General features: G+C 35.4%; 1 protein-coding gene and 2 non-coding genes across 11 annotated transcripts in view; all 3 read left to right on the forward strand.

The window, feature by feature from the left end:
* CEP295 (centrosomal protein 295) overlaps nucleotides 1-19,938 on the forward strand; it is an 80,264-nt gene that overhangs the window by 39,337 nt on the left and 20,989 nt on the right. For 7 of the 9 annotated variants that reach the window (XR_005217534.1, XM_037841110.1, XM_037841109.1 and 4 more), the window contains 11 exons: nucleotides 589-692; nucleotides 1,233-1,370; nucleotides 2,721-2,818; nucleotides 3,083-6,530; nucleotides 7,452-7,629; nucleotides 7,772-7,915; nucleotides 10,228-10,380; nucleotides 13,946-14,049; nucleotides 14,627-14,729; nucleotides 15,304-15,399; nucleotides 16,187-16,332. Coding sequence is in view for 8 of the 9 variants with exons in the window: in XM_037841110.1 (XP_037697038.1) it covers nucleotides 589-692; nucleotides 1,233-1,370; nucleotides 2,721-2,818; nucleotides 3,083-6,530; nucleotides 7,452-7,629; nucleotides 7,772-7,915; nucleotides 10,228-10,380; nucleotides 13,946-14,049; nucleotides 14,627-14,729; nucleotides 15,304-15,399; nucleotides 16,187-16,332 (4,712 nt within the window). In the remaining variant the exon portion in view is untranslated. The remainder of the gene's footprint in view (nucleotides 1-588; nucleotides 693-1,232; nucleotides 1,371-2,720; nucleotides 2,819-3,082; nucleotides 6,531-7,451; nucleotides 7,630-7,771; nucleotides 7,916-10,227; nucleotides 10,381-13,945; nucleotides 14,050-14,626; nucleotides 14,730-15,303; nucleotides 15,400-16,186; nucleotides 16,333-19,938) is intronic. The other 2 variants (XM_037841112.1, XM_037841113.1) reach the window with 2 other exon arrangements.
* LOC119538943 lies at nucleotides 14,173-14,252 on the forward strand. The gene has a single exon (XR_005217725.1). It is a non-coding gene; the product is annotated as a small nucleolar RNA U2-19 (small nucleolar RNA).
* On the forward strand, nucleotides 14,438-14,508 carry LOC119538942. Its single transcript, XR_005217724.1, has one exon. It is a non-coding gene; the product is annotated as a small nucleolar RNA U2-30 (small nucleolar RNA).

A 19,938-nucleotide genomic window follows, 5' to 3' on the forward strand; every position in this document is an offset into this window, starting at 1 on the left:
TTGTTCACTTTTCATCATTTAGTTGTGCATTCAAGGGTATTTCTTTTTCATCATGCCCTCAAACTTCCTTGACTCTTTACGTCTTTTCCTTAATAATTAAATTACATGTATTCAAAGCATTTGTGCCAGTTAACATTCCTGTACTAGAGCATCGAAGTTCTCATATTTTTAAACCTTCACCAATACTTGGTATTAACAGACTTTTAAAATTTTTGTCAATCTAATGGACAAGAAATATTTTGCTGCTACTTTCATTTTCAGACTTTATTCCTTAGTAAGATTGAGCCTCTTTTTATATTGACTATTTAGATTTCCTGTTCTATAAATTTTCTGCCCACACCCTTCGAACATTTTTGTTTTTTGAGTTTGTTTATTTTGAATTTGTAATATATTCCATTAATCTTTTTTTATATGGTTGAGAATATATTCTCTCAACCTTTGTTTTTTCACTTTATGGTGACTTGAAATAAACTAGTATATATTTGAAAAATTGAAAAAAAAATACACATTAAATGAATGAAAGGTCATTATAGTAGGGTCAAAATTCTAAATTACTGAAAGTATTTTTTGTTTTGGGGATTCTCTTAGAAATGAATGAGACTCAGCCTACTACAGCTGTAGCTCAGAATTCAGTTCTACTTCATCCTCAAGAAGAAGCAGCCAGAATTAGAATATCAGCAAGGCAGAAACAGGTAATTTTGAAATTTTATTTTTGAAGGTTTATTTTTTCCCTAGATACTATAATTTTGTTTGACCAATGAAATTTGTCTTAATAGCTGGATACATTTCAGATAAAAAATCACCACTTCTTAATCTTAATGTCATGGGAATGCTCGGGAACAACTATGGTTTGTTAATTTTTGGGGTGTATGGTAGGAACATGTTGGAAGCAATGTAGTTATTTTAGGTTTTTCTTATTCCTTTGTTCAGTTATGGTTTGTTAATTTTCTTGGGATATGGTAGGAACATGTTGGAAGCAATGTAGTTATTTTAGTTATTTGTTTTTCTTATTCCTTTGTTTTGGTTTTGTTTGAAATGTTTTTGTTTTTTTAATTTTTTGATAAATAAAGTTTAAAAAAAAAAAGAAAACCAATTAATAAAAAAAAAAAGATCACCATTTCTTGGATATTTGGTTCTCTTAGTGATGAAAGATATTTCTTTTTAATGTAATGCATGTTAACTTTTCTTTTGTATGAATTTGTTAATGGATCAGTAGTATTTTTGTTACATAGCTAATGGAAATAGAAGAGCAGAAGCAAAAGCAGTTGGAATTACTTGAAAAAATTGAAAAACAGAAGTTAAGATTAGAAACTGACTGCTTCAGGGCTCATCTGGAAGAAGAAAAAAGAAAAAAAGCTCTACAAACTCAGGTAGGATGTAGGAAATCTCATCCCTGCATGGATCATTGAGGGGAAAGAAAGTATGAGCAATCTTAGCATTTAGAAAAGTAAAATGCCTTTCCTATTCTTATTTGGCCATTTTTTTCTTTAATGATGTATGTGTAAATATAAGTTTGTACCAACCTAATGGTTTTCATCTTTCAGTTTTTATAGGATGCAAATACATATATGACCATGATTTGTATGTAATATACACATGCTGAGCTTTTGGACTTGGTACTAAAGGAAAATAATGGATTACTTTATTTCTTAATGGAAGTGCCAATCTTTTCATAAAACGTAGTGCTATTGATAAAAATATATATTCGGGCCGCCCCTGAGGAGCTGGGCGAGGATGTGGAGGTGTTGGACTTCCTCACCTGGATTGTTGCTGATGTTCTCACAAACACTGGGGACTGATGGCTTGACTTGCCGAGCCCTCTGTCTTGGGGCTTGTCCCTCTGAAGCTTGTTACTGCAAAGGAGAGGCTATACCTATTTATGATTGTGCCTAAGAGTCTCTCCCTGAGTGCCTCTTTGTTGCTCAGATGTGGCCCTCTCTCTCTAACTAAGCCACCTTGGCAGGTGATCTCACTGCCCTCCCCCCTACGTGGGACCTGACTCCCAGGGATGTAAATCTCCCTGGCAATGCAGGATATGACTCCCAGGGATTAATCTGGACCCGGCATCATGGGATTGAGAACATCTTGACCAAAAGGGGGATGCGAAAGGAAACAAAATAAAGCTTCAATGGCTTAGAGATTTCAAATGGAGTCAAGAGGTCACTCTGGTGGGCATTCTTACGCACTACATAGATAAAACTTTTTAGGTTTTAATGTATTGGAATAACTAGAAGTAAATACCTGAAACTACCAAACTCCAACCCAGTAGCCTTGACTCTTGGAGATGATTGTAAAACAATGTAGATTACAAGGGGTAACAGTGTGTGAAAACCTTGTGGATCACACTCCCTTTATGCAGTGTATGGATGGATGAGTAGAAAAATGGAGACAAAAACTAAATGAAAAATAGGGTGGGATGGGGGGGATGATTTGGGTGTTCTTTTTTATTTTTATTTTTTATTCTTATTCTTTCTGTAATAAGGAAAATGTTCAAAAATAGATTGGGGTGATGAATGTATGACTATATGATGGTACTGTGAACAGTTGATTGTACACCATAGATGATTTTATGATATATGAATATATCTCAATAAAACTGAATTTAAAAAACAACCATAATGCTATTTGGAAGTTTACAATTTTAAAACTTCAGTTTATATGAGATACTTTAGTACTTGTTTCTGAATTTGCCCTTTAATTAGTAGCTTTGTTTTTATCAGGTCGACATTGTTCCAGCATCATGTGACGTAATTTCTGATGAAGAAAGTCATAGGCAGATGATTCGTAACTATCAACATCAGCTTTTACAACAAAACAGGTATTAACTAGAGTAAAATCTATATTTGGTTTGTGTGGCTACATCTCCAGGATTTATTATTTGGGTTATATTAGGATTTTATTGCGATTCCCTTCTCACTATGGCATACAGATTTCTCAAAGGGCAATGTGAGAGTAGTTCCTTTTCCACCATGATTATGGCCGATTCTGGGTTGCTCTTTGTTAAAATTAATATATAGACACTTGAAAATGTGGAGGATTTCTTTTTCATGCAAGACAAATAATGTTTGTTTGTTTTTGGTAGGTTGCACAGACAGTCTGTTGAAACAGCTGTGAAACAATTACATGAATATCAGACTATGTTAAAGGAAAGGTGCCCATCCATGTTAGCTACATCATTGACATCTATTTTTTCAGTACCACCACAGAAATCTGAAGGACCCACTGTTACGTCACAGCATTGGGATCACGCTCAGAGACCCAAGTTACATCCTAACGAATATCAACCCCTGAAACCCATACAGATCTCCAAATTAGAACAAGATCATTTTCAGGTGCCAAAACAGAACCTCATTCCACAAACACAGGTAGAAACAACAGAAACAGTAAGCACTTCACGTGTTTTAGCTAAGCAATCTTTGGAATCACAAGAACATCTAAGGCTATTCTCACAGGCGGAAACACAACAGAGAGACTATAAATTGGTCCCTAAAGATTCTCATAGACCTTCAAGGACTTTATCACATGACAGGCTGCTAATATTACCAGATGCTAAAAAAATATCTCAAACATCTAGGGCAATGACTTTTCAAACTTTAGACTCCCAGCAGGTATTCTTAGAAAACAGTGAAAGTATGTCTTCTAAGCTGACTGAACCCTCTTCATTCCTACCCCTGGCAGCTGAGCATTCTTTTAGTTCTCTGCCTGCTGAAACTGAATCTGGAAGAATCCAGGAACCCTTTTCAAACAGGGAAAAAAGTACAGTTTCCTTATTCCATTCTGTAGTCAGCCAGATGCAGGATAGGTCTTTACGATCCTCACAGCATATTGTAGCCCAACACAGTAGTTTGAAGACTCTCCAAGAACAGTTGGAACTACAAAAGGAAGTTCTTCGAACAAGACAGGAAGCTCAGGAACAATTGCTTATGTGCAAACAGAAAGAACTGGAAGAGCAAATTGGCCTGTCTTTATTTCCCATGGTAGCTCCACATTCATTTGCTTCACGGCCTTCTGCTGAAGCTGAATCGGGGAGAATCCAGGAATCTTCTCCAACCAAGGATACTGCTGTTTCCTCAGGCCATCCTGTGGTTCCACAATTTCAGGATAGGCTTTTGAGTGTTTCACAGCCTATTTTATTACAGCAGAATAATTTAAAATTTCCCCAAGAACAGTGGAATATTCAGAGGGACAGCCTTCAGGCTAGGCGGGAAGCCCAGGAAGTATTATTTTTACATGAACAGAAAGAATTGAATAGAAGAGTATCTTTTGAGCAGTCTGAGCCCTCTTCTGTCTCATCTCAGATAGCTCAGCAAACTTCATTACCTTTTGCTGAAACTAAATATGGAAAAATTAAGGAGCAGTATTCAAGTAAGAGTGAGAAAGGGGTTCTCTCAAGCCAATGTGAAATCCTCAAATCTCAGGATAGATCTTTAAGTTTCCAACAGCAATTCCCACCTCGGCATGATGGTTTGAATTTGCCCCAGGAACAGCTGACTACACAGAGGGAATCTCTTCAGGCTAGGCATGAAACCCAGGTGGAATTACTTCTAAATAGACGAAAAGATTTGGAAGACAGTAAGTCTGGACAGATAAGTTCTTCATTCTCACCAATGGTTGCTCAGTGTTCACTAGCTTCACAAGCTTCTGCTAAAGCTGAGCCTAGAAGAATTCAGAAACTTTATTTATCTGATAAGGAGGATATAATTCCCTCAAGTCATTTGGTAATCCCAACATTTCAGGATAAGTCTCTTAATTTTCCACGCCGTGGCCTACCACAGCAAGAAAATTTGACAACACTCCAACAACAGTCACACATACAGAAAGTAATGCTTGGTGCTAAACAAGAAACTCAAGAATTTATACACAAACAATGTGAATTGGAAAAAAGAATTACTGCTGAACAGACTGGCCCCTCTTCCTCCCTTTTCCAGGTAGCTAAATCTGAACCATTTCAGGAATTTATGTCAATCAAGAGTGACAGTACAGTTCCTTCAAGCCATTCTAAGATCCCAAGATTTCAGGAGAGCCTTTTAAGGTTTTCACAACATACACTGCCTCTACAAGGTAATTTAGAGGAACACCAAGAATGGCTAGATACAGAGAAAAAGGCCCTTCATTTTAGCCAGAAACCCCAAGAAAATGTATTTTCTGAACAAACTGGTTCGTCTTCATTCATACCCCAGTTAGGACAGCTTTCATTAACTTCATTACCGTCTGCTGAATCTGGTACAGTCCAGGAACCTCTTTCAAAACAGAATGATAGTAAAACTTCTTCAAGCTATTCTCAGATCCCGCAATTGCAGGATAGGCTTTTGAGGATATCACATCTTATCCGCCCTCAACAAGATAACTTGAAGGCACTTCAAGAGCAGTTAGCTACACAGAGGGAAGCCATCATTCAATCTAAACGGGAAACTCAGGAAGAATTTCTTTTACATGAACAGAGGGAATGGAAGGAAAGAATATCTCCTGAGCAGGTTGGCACCTCTTCCTTCTTACCTCTAGCAGCACAGCATTCATTTGCTTCATTACCTATTACTGAATCTGAAAGAACTGAAGAACTTTATCCAACCAAGAATGATAATACAGTTTCCTCAGGTCTTTCTGAGGTATCAAAATTGCCTGATAGACTTTTGGGATTATCAAAGTCTGTTTTACCTCAACCAAATAATTTGATTGCACCTCAAGAACACATGCCTTTACAGACAGATGCCCTTCCTTCTAGTGAGAAAACTGAGAAAGAATTGGTTTTGCCCAGACAACATAAATATGAGGAAAAGCTATTATCTGATCACTATGGTGATTTGAAGGTACTTCAAGAGCAGTTAGATATACAAAGGAAAAGCATCCGATCTAGTCAGGAAGTCCAAGAAGAATTCCTTTTGCAAAGATTAAGTAAGTTGGAAAAAAGGGTATTGCCTGTTGTTAACTCTGAAAGAACCAAAGAGCCTCTCCCAACCACAAGTAAGGATGTTGTTACTTCAGATCACCTTGAGATGCCAGGATCACAGGTTAGCCTTCTGAATTTATCACAACCTGTTGTAGCTCAGCAAGATAATTTGACAACACTTCAAGAACAGTTGGACTTCCAAAGGGGAGTGGTATATTCTGATGAGAAAGCCCAGGAAAAACTGCTTTTAAACAAACAAACAAAGTTGAACAAAAGTGAATCTTCTGAACATGCTGTCTCCTCTTTGTTTCTACCCAAGGAAACAGAGCATTCATTTAGTCCATTACTTTTTGGTGAAGCTAAATCTAAAAGCATCTGTGAATTGTGTTCCTCCAAGTATGAACATATACTTCCCTCAAATGATTCTACTTCAAGATTTCAGGATAGACTTTTGAGTTTTTCACAACCTGTTTTAGCTCAGCAAGATAACTTTGGACTTCAGAAGCAACTGGATCTACAAAGAAAAGTTCTGCATTGTAGCCAGAAAACCCAAGAAGAATTGCTAGTACAGAGACAAGTGGCTTTGCAGCAACAGATGCATAAACATCAAGAGACTTTGAAGGACTTCTTTAAAGACGATCAGGTATGTTTTAAACTTGAATATCTGAGAACTAGGCAGTGGAGGTAACTTGGATGAGCTAAATATTAGTTTAATACCAGGTCTAGATCAGATTTTTAATTATTGAGAATAATTGGATTAACCTTAACTGCTTTAGTTGTCTGCCCTAAACAATGTGGAAATTAAAACAGAAATTGATCTACTTGCATGATATTTGTTATTTGAAGAACAACTAATGACCAATTTCAGCCAGTAGTTTGTTACAACCAAATTCAGAGACCATCAAAGAATGAAGATTGTCATTTGGAGTTTTGTTATAAGGGGTTTTGAGCTTACTATACAAAGATTAAAATTGCAAAATAACTAGTTAGCAGAATTCCTCTTATGTAATAGCAGGCCTTGTGCTCTTTATATATAGACCTATGTTGACATTTGTATACAAGTGAAAATCAATACCATCTTTTTTCTTGAATGAAGATGCTTGTTGTAAAACTGGCAGGTTTTTAGGCTGATGGCGAGCTGATCTGCTGATTGTAATTGAGTTGCCAAGAGGTGTTTGGCACCGTTACTCAGATATTTATAGTTTCCATCCAAGAGTATATTCTCCTTTGATCTTTAGGAGAAGCTTGAGTGACTCTTCTAGGGATTGACTGAATTGAAGAAAAATAATGGCAAAGAAAAGGAGAGGCAGATACTCAAGTATAATCTCTTATTGAAAGGTCTGGTGGAGGTCCAGGGTGGTGAATGGTTGTATTTTTCATTGTAAATGTCCCCTTCAGTATTGGAACCGTATCTCATATTTTAATCTATGGATTAAGTTGCAATAGTGTGGTTGATGAACTATTTGTATCTTCCTTTAAAAGGAAGATTTAAATCTAATGAAGAATTCCTGAAATGATTCCTCACCCTGTGTCATCCCCCACTCTTATTGGCTTGCTTTTTCAGACAGGTAAGTCCACAGTTGAAAATGATTTACAAACTCAGAAAATGGAGCAGCTCAGAGAGTGGTTTCCTTATCTCCAAGACTTAGCAAGAGATGATCAGGAAGGCATTAATTATGCAGATAGGAGCAACTCTCATGATAATCAACTACTTTCAGAAGATACTGTTGTCAAGCAAAGTGGTAAGACTACTTGTTTTATTTTATTGCAATTATTCTTATTATTTTTCATTGCTTTTACTCCCTGCAACTTGCTGGTTGCAGAAAAGTTTATAGCATGTTAATAGATTTTTACTGTGCCTAACACTGTCCCATGACTTGATAGGTGAGCATCTGGACAAAGAACTGGTTAGGAGATCCTCAAAGCCACCTCTAGCAAAAGTTAAATGTGGATTAGACTTGAACCAACATGAACTTAGTGCTATACAAGAAGTAGAGTCACCAGGAAGTGGCAAAACTTCTATACTAGGTAAATAGATGGTTTGATAAAAATTTTTGTAGTTTGCCAGTTTTCTACTTTTTTTCCTGATGTTAAATTTGTTTGTTAAAGAAACTTTGGCTGTGAGTACTCATGAAAGGAAAAAAATAGTTTATGTAAACAGTATTTAAAATTTGGACTTACAGAAATGTAGCATTTCATAACTAGTTTATCTTGTATATGTTAAAACAGTATACTAGAGACAAAAATTCTTCAGGGTCCCATATTCTGACACTCTTGCTTCCTTCTGCTTCCTTTTCATTTCTGTCTAATAAACCTGTTTCTTTAGGATGTAACTCAGTTTTTTCTTCTTTCCCTTACAGCTTTTCCTCCTTCAAAGCCTTCACCACTTTTTTCTCCTTCTGGAAGCTTTCAGGATATTCTCTTTATTCTTGGTGTTCTGGAGTTTTTTTGATGATGTGCCATGGTGTGGGCCTGTTGGCATTCATTATGCTGGGCTCTTGGTAGGGGCTTTTAATCTGAGAACGTATGTCCTTCAATTCTAGGAAATTTTCTTCTATTTTCTTGCCATTTTCTCTATTTATGTAATACCTTTTAGTTGGAATTGGACCATTAAATTAGCGTATGTTCTTAACAAGGGTGATACCACTCTGAGGGATGAAAATTAATTCTTGGGAAAGTGAAAAATACCTTCATCTTTTTATGTGCAATGCACAGATATCCATGAACAGACATACAGTCTATTTGTAGTTATAAGAATCATAGGGAAGAGGGCAATTGGTGGTGGTGGTGGGGCTTGAAAGGCTCCTTTGAGGGGTGATGATTAAAAAAAATCAAGAAACACTGATCTATATTGGTCTTCCGATTTTCTTATCTTTTCTTCCCTGTTGTTTTTCTTCTGGTTCGGCCTTGTGGGGAATTTCCTGAACTTTTCTTCTAACATTTCTTTTGAATTTTTATTTTGAATATCAAATTATAGTTTTTAAAAGTTTGATTTTTTTCTGTTTATTTTTCCTTTTTCATAGCATCCTGCTGTTTCATAGATACAGAGTATTATCTTCTTTGAATATTTAGAGGTGTTTTTTTTTTTCACGTTTTCTTTGGTTCCTGCATTACTTGTTTCTGTGAGTTCTTTTGTATGTATGTTTGTTTGTTGAGTGTATTTTTTGTTTTGAAGGCTTTCCCATATCTTGCATGTTTAACTGGGACCCTAAAAGACTAAATGAAAGTTCTTTGTGTGTCTGGGCCTTATTTAGTGTTAGACCTTATTGGAAAAGTGGTGTTTCACTGGGGACCCTTGAACTTAGTATAGGTAATTCTTTTCCCTGAGGCAGTTTACAAATTTAGTTTCTTCGAAGAAAGATCCCCCAAGCTTGATATAAGCCTGGCTGTTGATATTATGGAGCCAGATCTGGGGGATATAGGGATCTCACCATTGAAGATACAGACTATCTTTTAGTACCCCTGATTTGCTATGATATTCTATTACTACCTTCTACCCTCATCTCCTTTCTCTGCCTGAAGCCTCTGAATTCAGAGAATTTCTCCAGAGAATAAATCTTAAGACTCTTCTGAGGATGATGTTGGGGGACAGAGATCTCAGGGCAGAGGAAGAGTCTAACTGTTCGAGCTGCATATTTTAAAACATTTTTCCTCTTTTCAGTTCCCTGATTCACATCTTGCTTTTGCGATAACTTGGGTCTTTAATTCCCAAGTGTTTGTGGAGTTCTGCATAATTAATTACCTGCTTCTTTTGTGTATCTCCCAACTTTTTGTTTGCTTACTAGAGAAGTGCACCAATCATAAGGGTTCATTTCAGTGATTTATCACAACGTAAACAGACCCACTCAGGTCAAGAACTGTAACATTAGAGAACCCCATAAACCTCTCTCTTGTACCCTTCCAATTATATCTCCTCTCTGTGGTTCCCCAGAGTAAACCCCTATTCTAATATTCTTACACCACAGATTAATTGTGGCTATTTTTGCACATTACTCCTTATAATACTATTAATTAATTATTTATTATAAATTCTGATATATTTAAAATCTTATATAAATCTTTATAATGTATTACAAATTCTCCACACATTTTTTCCTGTGGTTAGTCAATACTGAAGTATAATCTAGTATCAGGAAGAAGGGGTATATTTAAATATTTAATAAAATTGAAGTAAAATAATTTAAAGGCTTGACTCTGAGAGATAAGCAGTTACTTTCTTCCTACATAGATCAAAAGGTCTTTTAAGTGTTTAGCTTTTTGTTCAAAATTTAAATTGTCATTTTCAGCTAGCTCTAGAAACTTAAGTGGAAATTTGATGAGTCGGTTCTTTTTCTTCATAGGTAAAACAGAATTTTATCAAGATAGAGACCCCATGAGGGTCTCAATAAGCCGAGAACAAAGTTTACTTGGTAACTCACTGGACCGTGATCCATTTGGTCATCTTCAGTCAGTTGCCCAGAAGAATGTCTATGGTGATGACCATGATGAAGCAGGTGAGGGAGAAATAAATTGAAAATAGAATCACTGTGCACAAGGATATGTGGACAAAGAATATTTATTGTAGCATTATTTTTAATAGTGAAAAATGGTAAACAACCTCAGTGAGTGCTGGTAACAGAGTCATTATGGTGCACACATACTATGTAGTTGCATGCAATTGTTAAAAGAATGGGGAAGAATACGTGTTCATGCATACAGAAGTAACTGGAATAATAATCACTACAATGTTCATACAAGTAAAATTTGTTGGAGACTGGACCTCTACCTGTGGCATTCTAAATGAGCTGCTTTATGTTTATTTTCAGATATTTGGAAAATAAAGAGATTACAAGGAGAAAAAATTTGTTGCTTAATCCTATCACCCAAAGACAACCAATATAAATTTATTTTCTTTCAATTTTGCTTACCAACCTTAGAAAGCATAGTTTTACTACTGCTTTATTAGTTCTAAGCACTTTTCTAAGTGGTTTAGATTTTCAAACCAGATTTCTTTTTATTTTAACTGTCTGATAAATAACTTGGATAACTGACATCTTAGTTGTATTTATATCTTAATAGAATGAGAGATGATAGAGACCTTAGCATCTCCTTTTTTATTTGTAGATTTAAACAACAGTAAAGAATATAATTTCCAGTAAATTATAATTTTTGACCTTCAAAAATAAAACTTTTATCATTATCCAATGGGTACTTGTATTTTTTAAATTATTTATATATTAATTTTTTTATTTTTTTTATATCTTATCCTGCCACTTGATGTCCTCTAACCAGAGACCACCAGAAAAACATGTGCAGTTGAACATTGACTTGTTGCAGTGAGGGACAATGCACACCAAAGAAAGCCGTGGAAATGGGGCTTTGTTTTATCAGTATTAGATGCTGTCAGGAAGCAGGGGTAATTCTATTAATGCGGTACCTAAAAAATTCTTAGGTAGGAGGTCGGAAGAATGGAGCAGGCTAAAGCGGTAACTGGTAAAGAAGCAGTCATCACTTACATTAGCTAGGGTAAGGTGATGGTTGGTCATTTTTTGTGGTTTGGACAATGTTCATGTTTTTGCCTCTGTTCAGACATGATTATGAATGGTTTGTTTTTTTTCTTGATCCATCATGGTCATTGAGTGGCCTTCTGATGTTTGTTTTCTGTGAAACTGCTGTTGTTTAACAGAATGCCAGGACCTAGCTCCGTGTTTTCCAGGCCAGTTCTAGCAATGACAGGGTCTAGCTGATAGTGCCAGGTCAGAGCCAGGCTCACAGGGGCTGCTTTCTTCTTTCCCATAATCACTCCCAGATTCATATTTCTATTTAAGAAGGGTCTTGGTTTGCTTACTTCTCCATTCCCTTCCTCCCACTTTATTCGGGTCCGCAACACCTTCTACCTTGATTTCAACACCTCCTACCTTGATTCTTAGTAGCTTTTTAAGCTGTTGTTTCTGTCTTCAAACTCTTTACCCTTTGCTTTTGTAGGGAAGCAGGAAATGGCACTCTCATGCATAACAAGGGAAGATTAATTTATTTAAGAGATTACTTTCATGATGTTACTCCCCCTTTTCACGAATCTCTTAAATGGGTCCCTGTTACTAATGAACCGTGTCCAAACTGGTGACACTTATTTCTGTTCTATCTATTTTCAGATACCTATCCAATGTATTCTTCTTTATCTGAAATAACTCTATTTTCAGATACCTAGATACCTATCCAATGTATTCTTCTTTATCTGAAATAACTCTGATTTTGCTCCATTTTCTCATTTTTATGTTTTACTTCTTAATGCTACCTAAATGCTACTCATCTCTTCTCTGGTGGAGTTTTCTAGGTATGTTAATAAATAACAGTAAATAATTGTGATTAATTGAATTGAAAATCCCCAGATTAACTTCTCATCTCTCATCCAGCTTTTGAAATGAGCTGCTTAAAAAAGATGAAGAAAAAATAGCAATGCACTATAAAGTATCACTATCTTTTATTCTCTTTATTTAAACTTTTAAAATATACAGTCGCAATCAAATAACAGTATTAATTAGGTCAATAATATATTTTTAGATGAAATAGAATAAAAAATTGTATTTAAAGTCTCAAATTGATTTAAATTCAACATTTGATATTTACTTTGTTTCTAATCTATAATATAGATAGTATTTTATGGAATTTTGTGACTAAATAAATACATATATATATACACACACTCAGATATGTGTATATATATATTTGTGTGTGTGTGTATAAATTGGGCTGCCATTTAAAAATATTTCTTAAACAATTAAGAAACATACCTTTAATGTGCATAATCTCCTTTAATAATATCATAGTGATAATGAAGCAGAAGTTTTGAATTTATATTTAGTAAACCAGTATTAATTTCATTCCATTTTATAAACTGTTCACAGACTACCATGCCTTCGCTAGCTTTCTTACAAATGTTGACTGTTGGAAATAAAAGAAAAATCAACTCAGAATACCTGGGTTATTAATATTGAGACAGAAAATATAATTTTTATATGTTTAAATATGTCAAATATGTAGGAATAATAATTCATATTAAAAGCAATATGTGTTCATGAATTTCAAAAGCATTAAAAAAGTAAATTACTTCTTATCCTACCATTTATGAGCAAGCAGTGGTTATACTTAGGTGTTTTTCTTTATTATAATCTTTTCTTGTATGCATTTTTGTTATTTTAAAATCATATATTTTTTCCACCTACTTATTTTTGATTGAAATTTTATTGAGATATAATCATATAACATATAGTCATTCAAAGTGTACAATCAGTTGTTCACAGTATTGTCATATAGTTGTGCTTTCATCACCACCATCAAACTTTGAACATTTTCATTACTCAAAAAAATAAAATGAAAAATAAAATAAAAAATAATATCCAAAACATCCCATTCTCCTCCTCCCCCCATTTTCATTTACTTTTTTTTAATACAGTTTAATTGGGATATATTCACACATCCTACAGTCTTCCACAGTGTACAGTCAGTTATTCATAGCACAATCATACCATTGTGCATTCATCTCCAGAATCAATTTTTGAACCTTTTCCTTACTCCAAAATAAAAATAAAAGCAAAAAAGAACACCTAAAGCTTCCCATCCCCCATCCCACCCTATTCTTTATCTAATTTTTGTCCCCATTTTTCCACTCATCTGTCCATATACTGATGAAGGGAGTATGAACCTCAAGATTTTCACAGTCATACAAAAAATCATATATTTTTGATTGAATATTCTTGCTTCTTCACTTAAGATAATGACAAAAGCATTTCCCATCACTTTGGCTCTTTTCTGATTCTTAGACCTAGTATTCAAATATTTTTTGAAAGATTCTATTCATAGAATAACTGCAGTTTTCCAGGAAATAGTGTATCATGTTTACTAGTAAATATTTTTAATGAATAATAAAATGAGTTTTTTTGTGTGTATAAGGCAACTCTAATAAGCAATATATGAAAATAATTGTAAGGAAACAAAAAAATGGTACTAAAATTTTATTTGTCCTAAACAAAACTTTTTCTTTCTTTTTTTTCATGTTAAATTCTAAAATCCATTTTTCAGCCAAGGTCAAGGAGTCTGTTTTCGAGAATCATGCAGTATTAACTTATGCTGTGGAGGAAGAAAAGCATACACATCTTGGTCCAACTGTGATACCAGATAGTAAGGTTAGTAATGTCTTAATGTATACTAAAATTTTTAAAGAGCTATTTGGCTTCATATTGTTTAGTTTAAAGGTGTTGTGAAATAGTAATATCTATGTTATCTGAGATCTGCTCATAACTGAAGTGGATCAATGATGAAATTAGCCAAATCTGAGCATCGGAAGACCTTCCAGTCTACCTGATGCATGATCTCTGTAGTTCTGGGAAGCAATAGTTTAAAATAGTGAAACAATAAAGGCTTGTGTCTGGTGTGTGTGCTTGTGTGCACTTATCTGTGTGCGTGTTTATAAAGGTGATAGTTGATAACTGAGAAATTGCTGGTGGATGAATGAGATTGGGGTGTGTGTGTGTGTTTGTGTGCATGCATGGGTGTGAAAGGCCAACTAGTTCTGAGCAATGATGAAAAGGTTTAACTACTGACCTTTTATAACTATGAAGGTTTCTACACTTGATCTGAGCTCAGTATTGATAACTGCTGATATTGATGATTTGAGGTTTCACTATTGAATTTTTTAAGTGTAACATTTTCTAGATAATGTTTCCTATATATATTGAGGTATAATGTTCCCTTGATTTTTAGGTTAAAACACAAGAGGTTTCTTATGAGCCATTATCTTCAGTAACTATTTCTACTGGGAGCATTTTAAGTAATGAGAACACAGATTTGAGCCTTATAGATCCAGGTAATAACATTCAAAATGATGTAAATTAATTGAACCACCAGCAACAGTTGAGTTGCAGTTCAGTGGTGGGAGGAAGCATTGCTTTTTAGCAACATGCTACAGGGGAATTTGTTTCTTTAAATCTTAAAAGAGTAAATTATTCACAAATGATAGAATATTGGACGTTATGATATTTCAAACATGACTGGAAGTCACAGGCCTGTAGACCCACAGGAATGTATCCCCAACACCACTTTCAGAAGTATCATTAATGTCACATTTTCCTAGTTAAGCAGAAATCTGTCTGAGCAAATTTTTTAGATATACTGATCCCTTAGTATATTGCTATGCCCTTAGAAACCAAATATGTTTCTAAGGAAGTACCCAACCATTAAAAGCAGTATAATGTCAATGTCGATTAAATACTTTCATCAAACTCAAGTCTGAGACTCATTTTCAGAGGACTGTAAGCAATGAGAATATACTAGTGGAAAAGAGGAGGAAACAAAGCTTTTATGGTCTATAGTTCCTTCACCACAAGTTGTTTATCAAAGGCAGAATTGTCCTGACATTCACAAGTCTCTACTGCTTGCAGAGGAAGAATTTACATCTGATCAAATGCACATTCGACAGATCGTAGACAAGTACATAAATGAAGCAAATTTGATGCCTGAAAAAACAGACTTTCGAGGTAAAATTATTTTCAACAAATACTTTTATATAAAACTTAATTTTAACTTTTCACCTTGCATCTTTTTAAAGTTGTGATTGTTTAAGCTTCATGTTTTTATGAAATTCTGCAGTACAGTTACAACATGGCAAACATCAAGGGCATTTAGTGAGAGAGGGGATCTAGGATCAACTAGACTAACTAAAGAAAATGTATATGAGTTTAATTAGCAAATCTTCCTTTACCATTCTGAGGTTAGCTATAAAAGCTGAGACAGTATTGCCAGAATTAAAGGCAAGAGCTCAAAAATCTGACAGACCTGGATTTGAGTTTCAGTTTTACTTTTACTAGCTGTGAGACAGTGGTCAAATACTAACTCTCTAATCTTCTATAGAAGAGGGATCTAAGAGATTAAGTGAGAAAATGCACATAAAGCACAATGCCTGGCCCATGTAAATCATTGATCCTTAAGTGAGCTAAGTGAGGACACCAAAGCTTATAGAAAAACATTCATTAGAGCTGGTCTCCTTACTCCTAATTAACCTCCTAAGACTTTGGGGCTGGTAAAAATGAAAATTTACATTTGTGCAAGGTTTGGAGCTCTGCGAGTATCCGCAATTTTTTGTACTTTCGAAATAATCATGATAGGACTTAATTTGAAAGCATCTGCTGATAATGAAAAAAAAATGGAAGTAATTTTGTAGAATTGGAGTTACATAGAAATGAGCTTTTGTGAATATGTTCTTAGTAATATTTTTCTAGGCTTTATTTTACATTTTAAAAATAAATTTATCTGTTTTTCTGCAAGTTCCAGCAGTTGACCTTGACTTTCCAGAATTAGAACACACTTTTCCAAATTTGCATCGTCAGCTCTTTAAACCGTTAGAATCACATCCAGATTTTGATTTATCATCATCTCCTGGGATTTCTCAAGACAACACAGACTTTTCCAAGGTATATTAAAATAGATACTCCATTGCAGTGGATTTCCAAGAACAGTTCTGAGTCATTTCTTGATTTAGAACAATGGTTTTTAACCTTAGTTACCTATTAGTATCATGTAGGAAGCTTTTAAAAATCCTGTGCCCAGAGTATACCCCAGAATTTTTAGGTGTGCTCAGGCACTGGGTTTTTTTTTAAGCTCTCCAAGTGCTTCTGCATTAAAATTGTCTTCGCAGCCTTAGGTGATGTCTGTGACCCTTGAAATGCTTGAGATTGTTTTGTTTTTGTTCAGTGGTGGGGTTTTTTTTTTGTTTGTTTGTTTTTTATTTTAATGAAATTCAGCTTTGAACAGTTCAGGTAGATGTGATTTGCAAAATTTAAACTCTCTTCCTATATAATGAAGCTATATTCAAAGCTGGGTCTTTCTTCCAAAGCCTGACATCCTAAGCTGTTCTATATAGTTCCTGCTTATCAAGAAATGATCTTATCCTGTTGCGAATTCGTATCTAGTTATTCATGATTTGGTTTTTTTTTTAATATTCATTTTATTGAGATATATTCACATACCATGCAATCATACAAAACAAATCTTACATTCGGTTGTTCACAGTACCATTACATAGTTGTGCATTCATCACCCAAATCAATCCCTGACACCTTCATTACCACACACACAAAAATAACAAGAACAATAATTAAAGTGAAAAAGAGCAATTAAAGTAAAAAAGAACACTGGGTGCCTTTGTCTGTTTGTTTGTTTTTTTCCTTCCCCCATTTTTCTACTCATCCATCCATAAACTAGACAAAGGGGAGTGTGGTCCTTATGACTTTCCGAATCGCATTGTCACCCCTCATAAGCTACATTTGTATACAATCGTCTTCAAGATTCATGGGTTCTGGGTTGTAGTTTGGTAGTTTCAGGTATCTACCGCCAGCTACCCCAATTCATTAGAACCTAAAAAGGATTCTCTATATTGTGCCTAAGAGTGCCCACCAGAGTGACCTCTCGGCTCCTTTTAGAATCTCTCTGCCACTGAAGCTTATTTCATTTCCTTTCATTACCCCCTTTTGCTCAAGAAGATGTTCTCCATCCCACAATGCCAGGTCTAGATTCCTCCCCGGGAGATATATTCCACGTTGCCAGGGAGAGTCACTCCCCTGGGTGTCTGATCCCACGTAGAGGGGAGGGCACTGATTTCACCTTTGAAGTTGGCTTAGTTAGAGAGAGGGGACCACATCTGAGCAACAAAGAGGCATACAGGAGGAGGCTCTTAGGCACAATTATAGGGAGGCCTAGCCTCTCCTTTGCAGCAACAGTCTTCCCAAGGGCAAGTCCTGTGGTAGAGGGCTCAGCCCATCAAACCACCAGTCCCCTATGGCTGTGAGCACATTAGCAACCATCGAGGTGCAGCAGGCCAATACCCCTGCATTCTCCACCAGCTCCTCAAGGGGGCTCTGCATATTTTTTTCCTTGTTTATTTTTTTTTTTAATTTTTTTTAAAATCAACTGTATAAAAAATAAGAGAATTTTAAAAAGTTTAAAAAAAACGTGCAATAAAAGAACATTTCAAACAGACCATAACAAGGGAGTAAGAAAAAGACAACTAACCCAAGATAACTACTTTACTTCCAACAAGTTCCTAGTCTACCCCAAGAAAGTAACCTAATATAGCAACGTTTCTGTGAACTTGTTCCTACTGTACCCATCAGCAATTAACAGACCATAGTCATTCCTGGGCATTCCCAGAACATTAAATTTACCCACGATAGCTTATCTGTTCTTATTGGATTATCTTTCCCCCTTCCTTAATTGATCTCTATCGCTAGTTCCTCTACATTCTACATTATAAACCATTTGTTTTACATTTTTCAAAGTTCACATTAGTGGTAGCCTATAATATTTCTCTTTTTGTGCCTGGCTTATTTCGCTCAGCATTATGTCTTCAAAGTTCATCCGTGTTGTCCTATGTTTCACGACCTCATTCCTTCTTACTGCTGCATAGTATTCCATCGTGTGTATATACCACATTTTATTTATCCACTCACCTGTTGAAGGACATTTAGGTTGTTTCCATCTCTTGGTAACTGTGAATAATGCTGCTATGAACATTGGCGTCCAGATATCTGTTCGCATCACTGATTTCAGATCTTCCGGGTATATACCGAGAAGTACAATCGCTGGATCGAAGGGTAACTCTATATCTAGTTTTCTAAGGAACTGCCAGACTGACTTCCAGAGTGGCTGAACCATTATACAGTCCCACCAACAATGAAGAACAGTTCCAATTTCTCCACATCCCCTCCAGCATTTGTAGTTTCCTGTTTGTTTAATGGCAGCCATTCTAATTGGTGTGAGATGGTATCTCATTGTGGTCTTAATTTGCATCTCTCTAATAGCTAGTGAAGCTGAACATTTTTTCATGTGTTTCTTGGCCATTTGTATTTCCTCTTCAGAGAACTGTCTTTTCATATCTTTTGCCCATTTTATAATTGGGCTGTCTGTACTATTGTCATTGAGTTGTAGGATTTCTTTATATATGCAAGATATCAGTCTTTTGTCAGACACATGGTTTCCAAAAATTTTTTCCCATTGAGTTGGCTGCCTCTTTACCTTTTTGAGAAATTCCTTTGAGGTACAGAAACTTCTAAGCTTGAGGAGTTCCCATTTATCTGTTTTTTCTTTTGTTGCTTGTGCTTTGGGTGTAAAGTCTAGGAAGTGACCGCCTAATACAAGGTCTTGAGGATGTTTCCCTACATTATCTTCTAGGAGTTATATGGTACTTTCTTTTATATTGAGCTCTTTGATCCATTTTGAGTTAGTTTTTATGCAGGGTGTGAGGTTGGGGTCCTCTTTCATTCTTTTGGTTATGGATACCCAATTCTCCCAGCCCCGTTTGTTGAAAAGACCTTTATGACCCAGTTCCATGACTTTGGGGACCTTATCAAAGATCACTGTGGTTTTATAATAAGCTTCAAAGTCAAGGAGTGTAAGTCCTCCCACTTCGTTTTTCTTTTTTAGAGTGTCTTTAGCAATTCGAGGCATCTTCCCTTTCCAAATAAATATGATAACTAGCTTTTCCCAAGTCTGCAAAGTAGGTTGTTGGAATTTTGATTGGGATTGCATTGAATCTGTAGATGAGTTTGGGTAGAATTGACATCTTAATGACATTTAGCGTTCCTATCCATGAACATGGAATATTTTTCCATCTTTTAAGGTCCCCTTCTATTTCTTTTAGTAGAGTTATGTAGTTTTCTTTGTATAGGTCTTTTCCATCTTTGGTTAAGTTTATTCCTAGGTACTAGATTTTTTTAGTTCCTATTGAAAATGGTATCTGTTTCTTGAGTGTCTCTTCAGTTTGTTCATTTCTAGCATTGTAGAAATACTACTGACTTACGTGCATTAATCTTGTGTCCCGCTACTTTGCTGAATTTGTTTATTAGCTCTGGTAGCTGTATCGTCAATTTCTCAGGGTTTTCCAGATATGAGATCATATCATCTGCAAACAATGACAGTTTTACTTCTGACTTTCTAATTTGGATGCCTTTTATTTCTTTGTCTTGCCGGATTGCCCTGGCTAGCACTTCCAGCACAATGTTGAATAACAGTGGTGATAGCAG

Source organism: Choloepus didactylus, chromosome 6 (genome assembly GCF_015220235.1).
Source record: "Choloepus didactylus isolate mChoDid1 chromosome 6, mChoDid1.pri, whole genome shotgun sequence".
Classification (NCBI taxonomy): domain Eukaryota; kingdom Metazoa; phylum Chordata; class Mammalia; order Pilosa; family Megalonychidae; genus Choloepus; species Choloepus didactylus.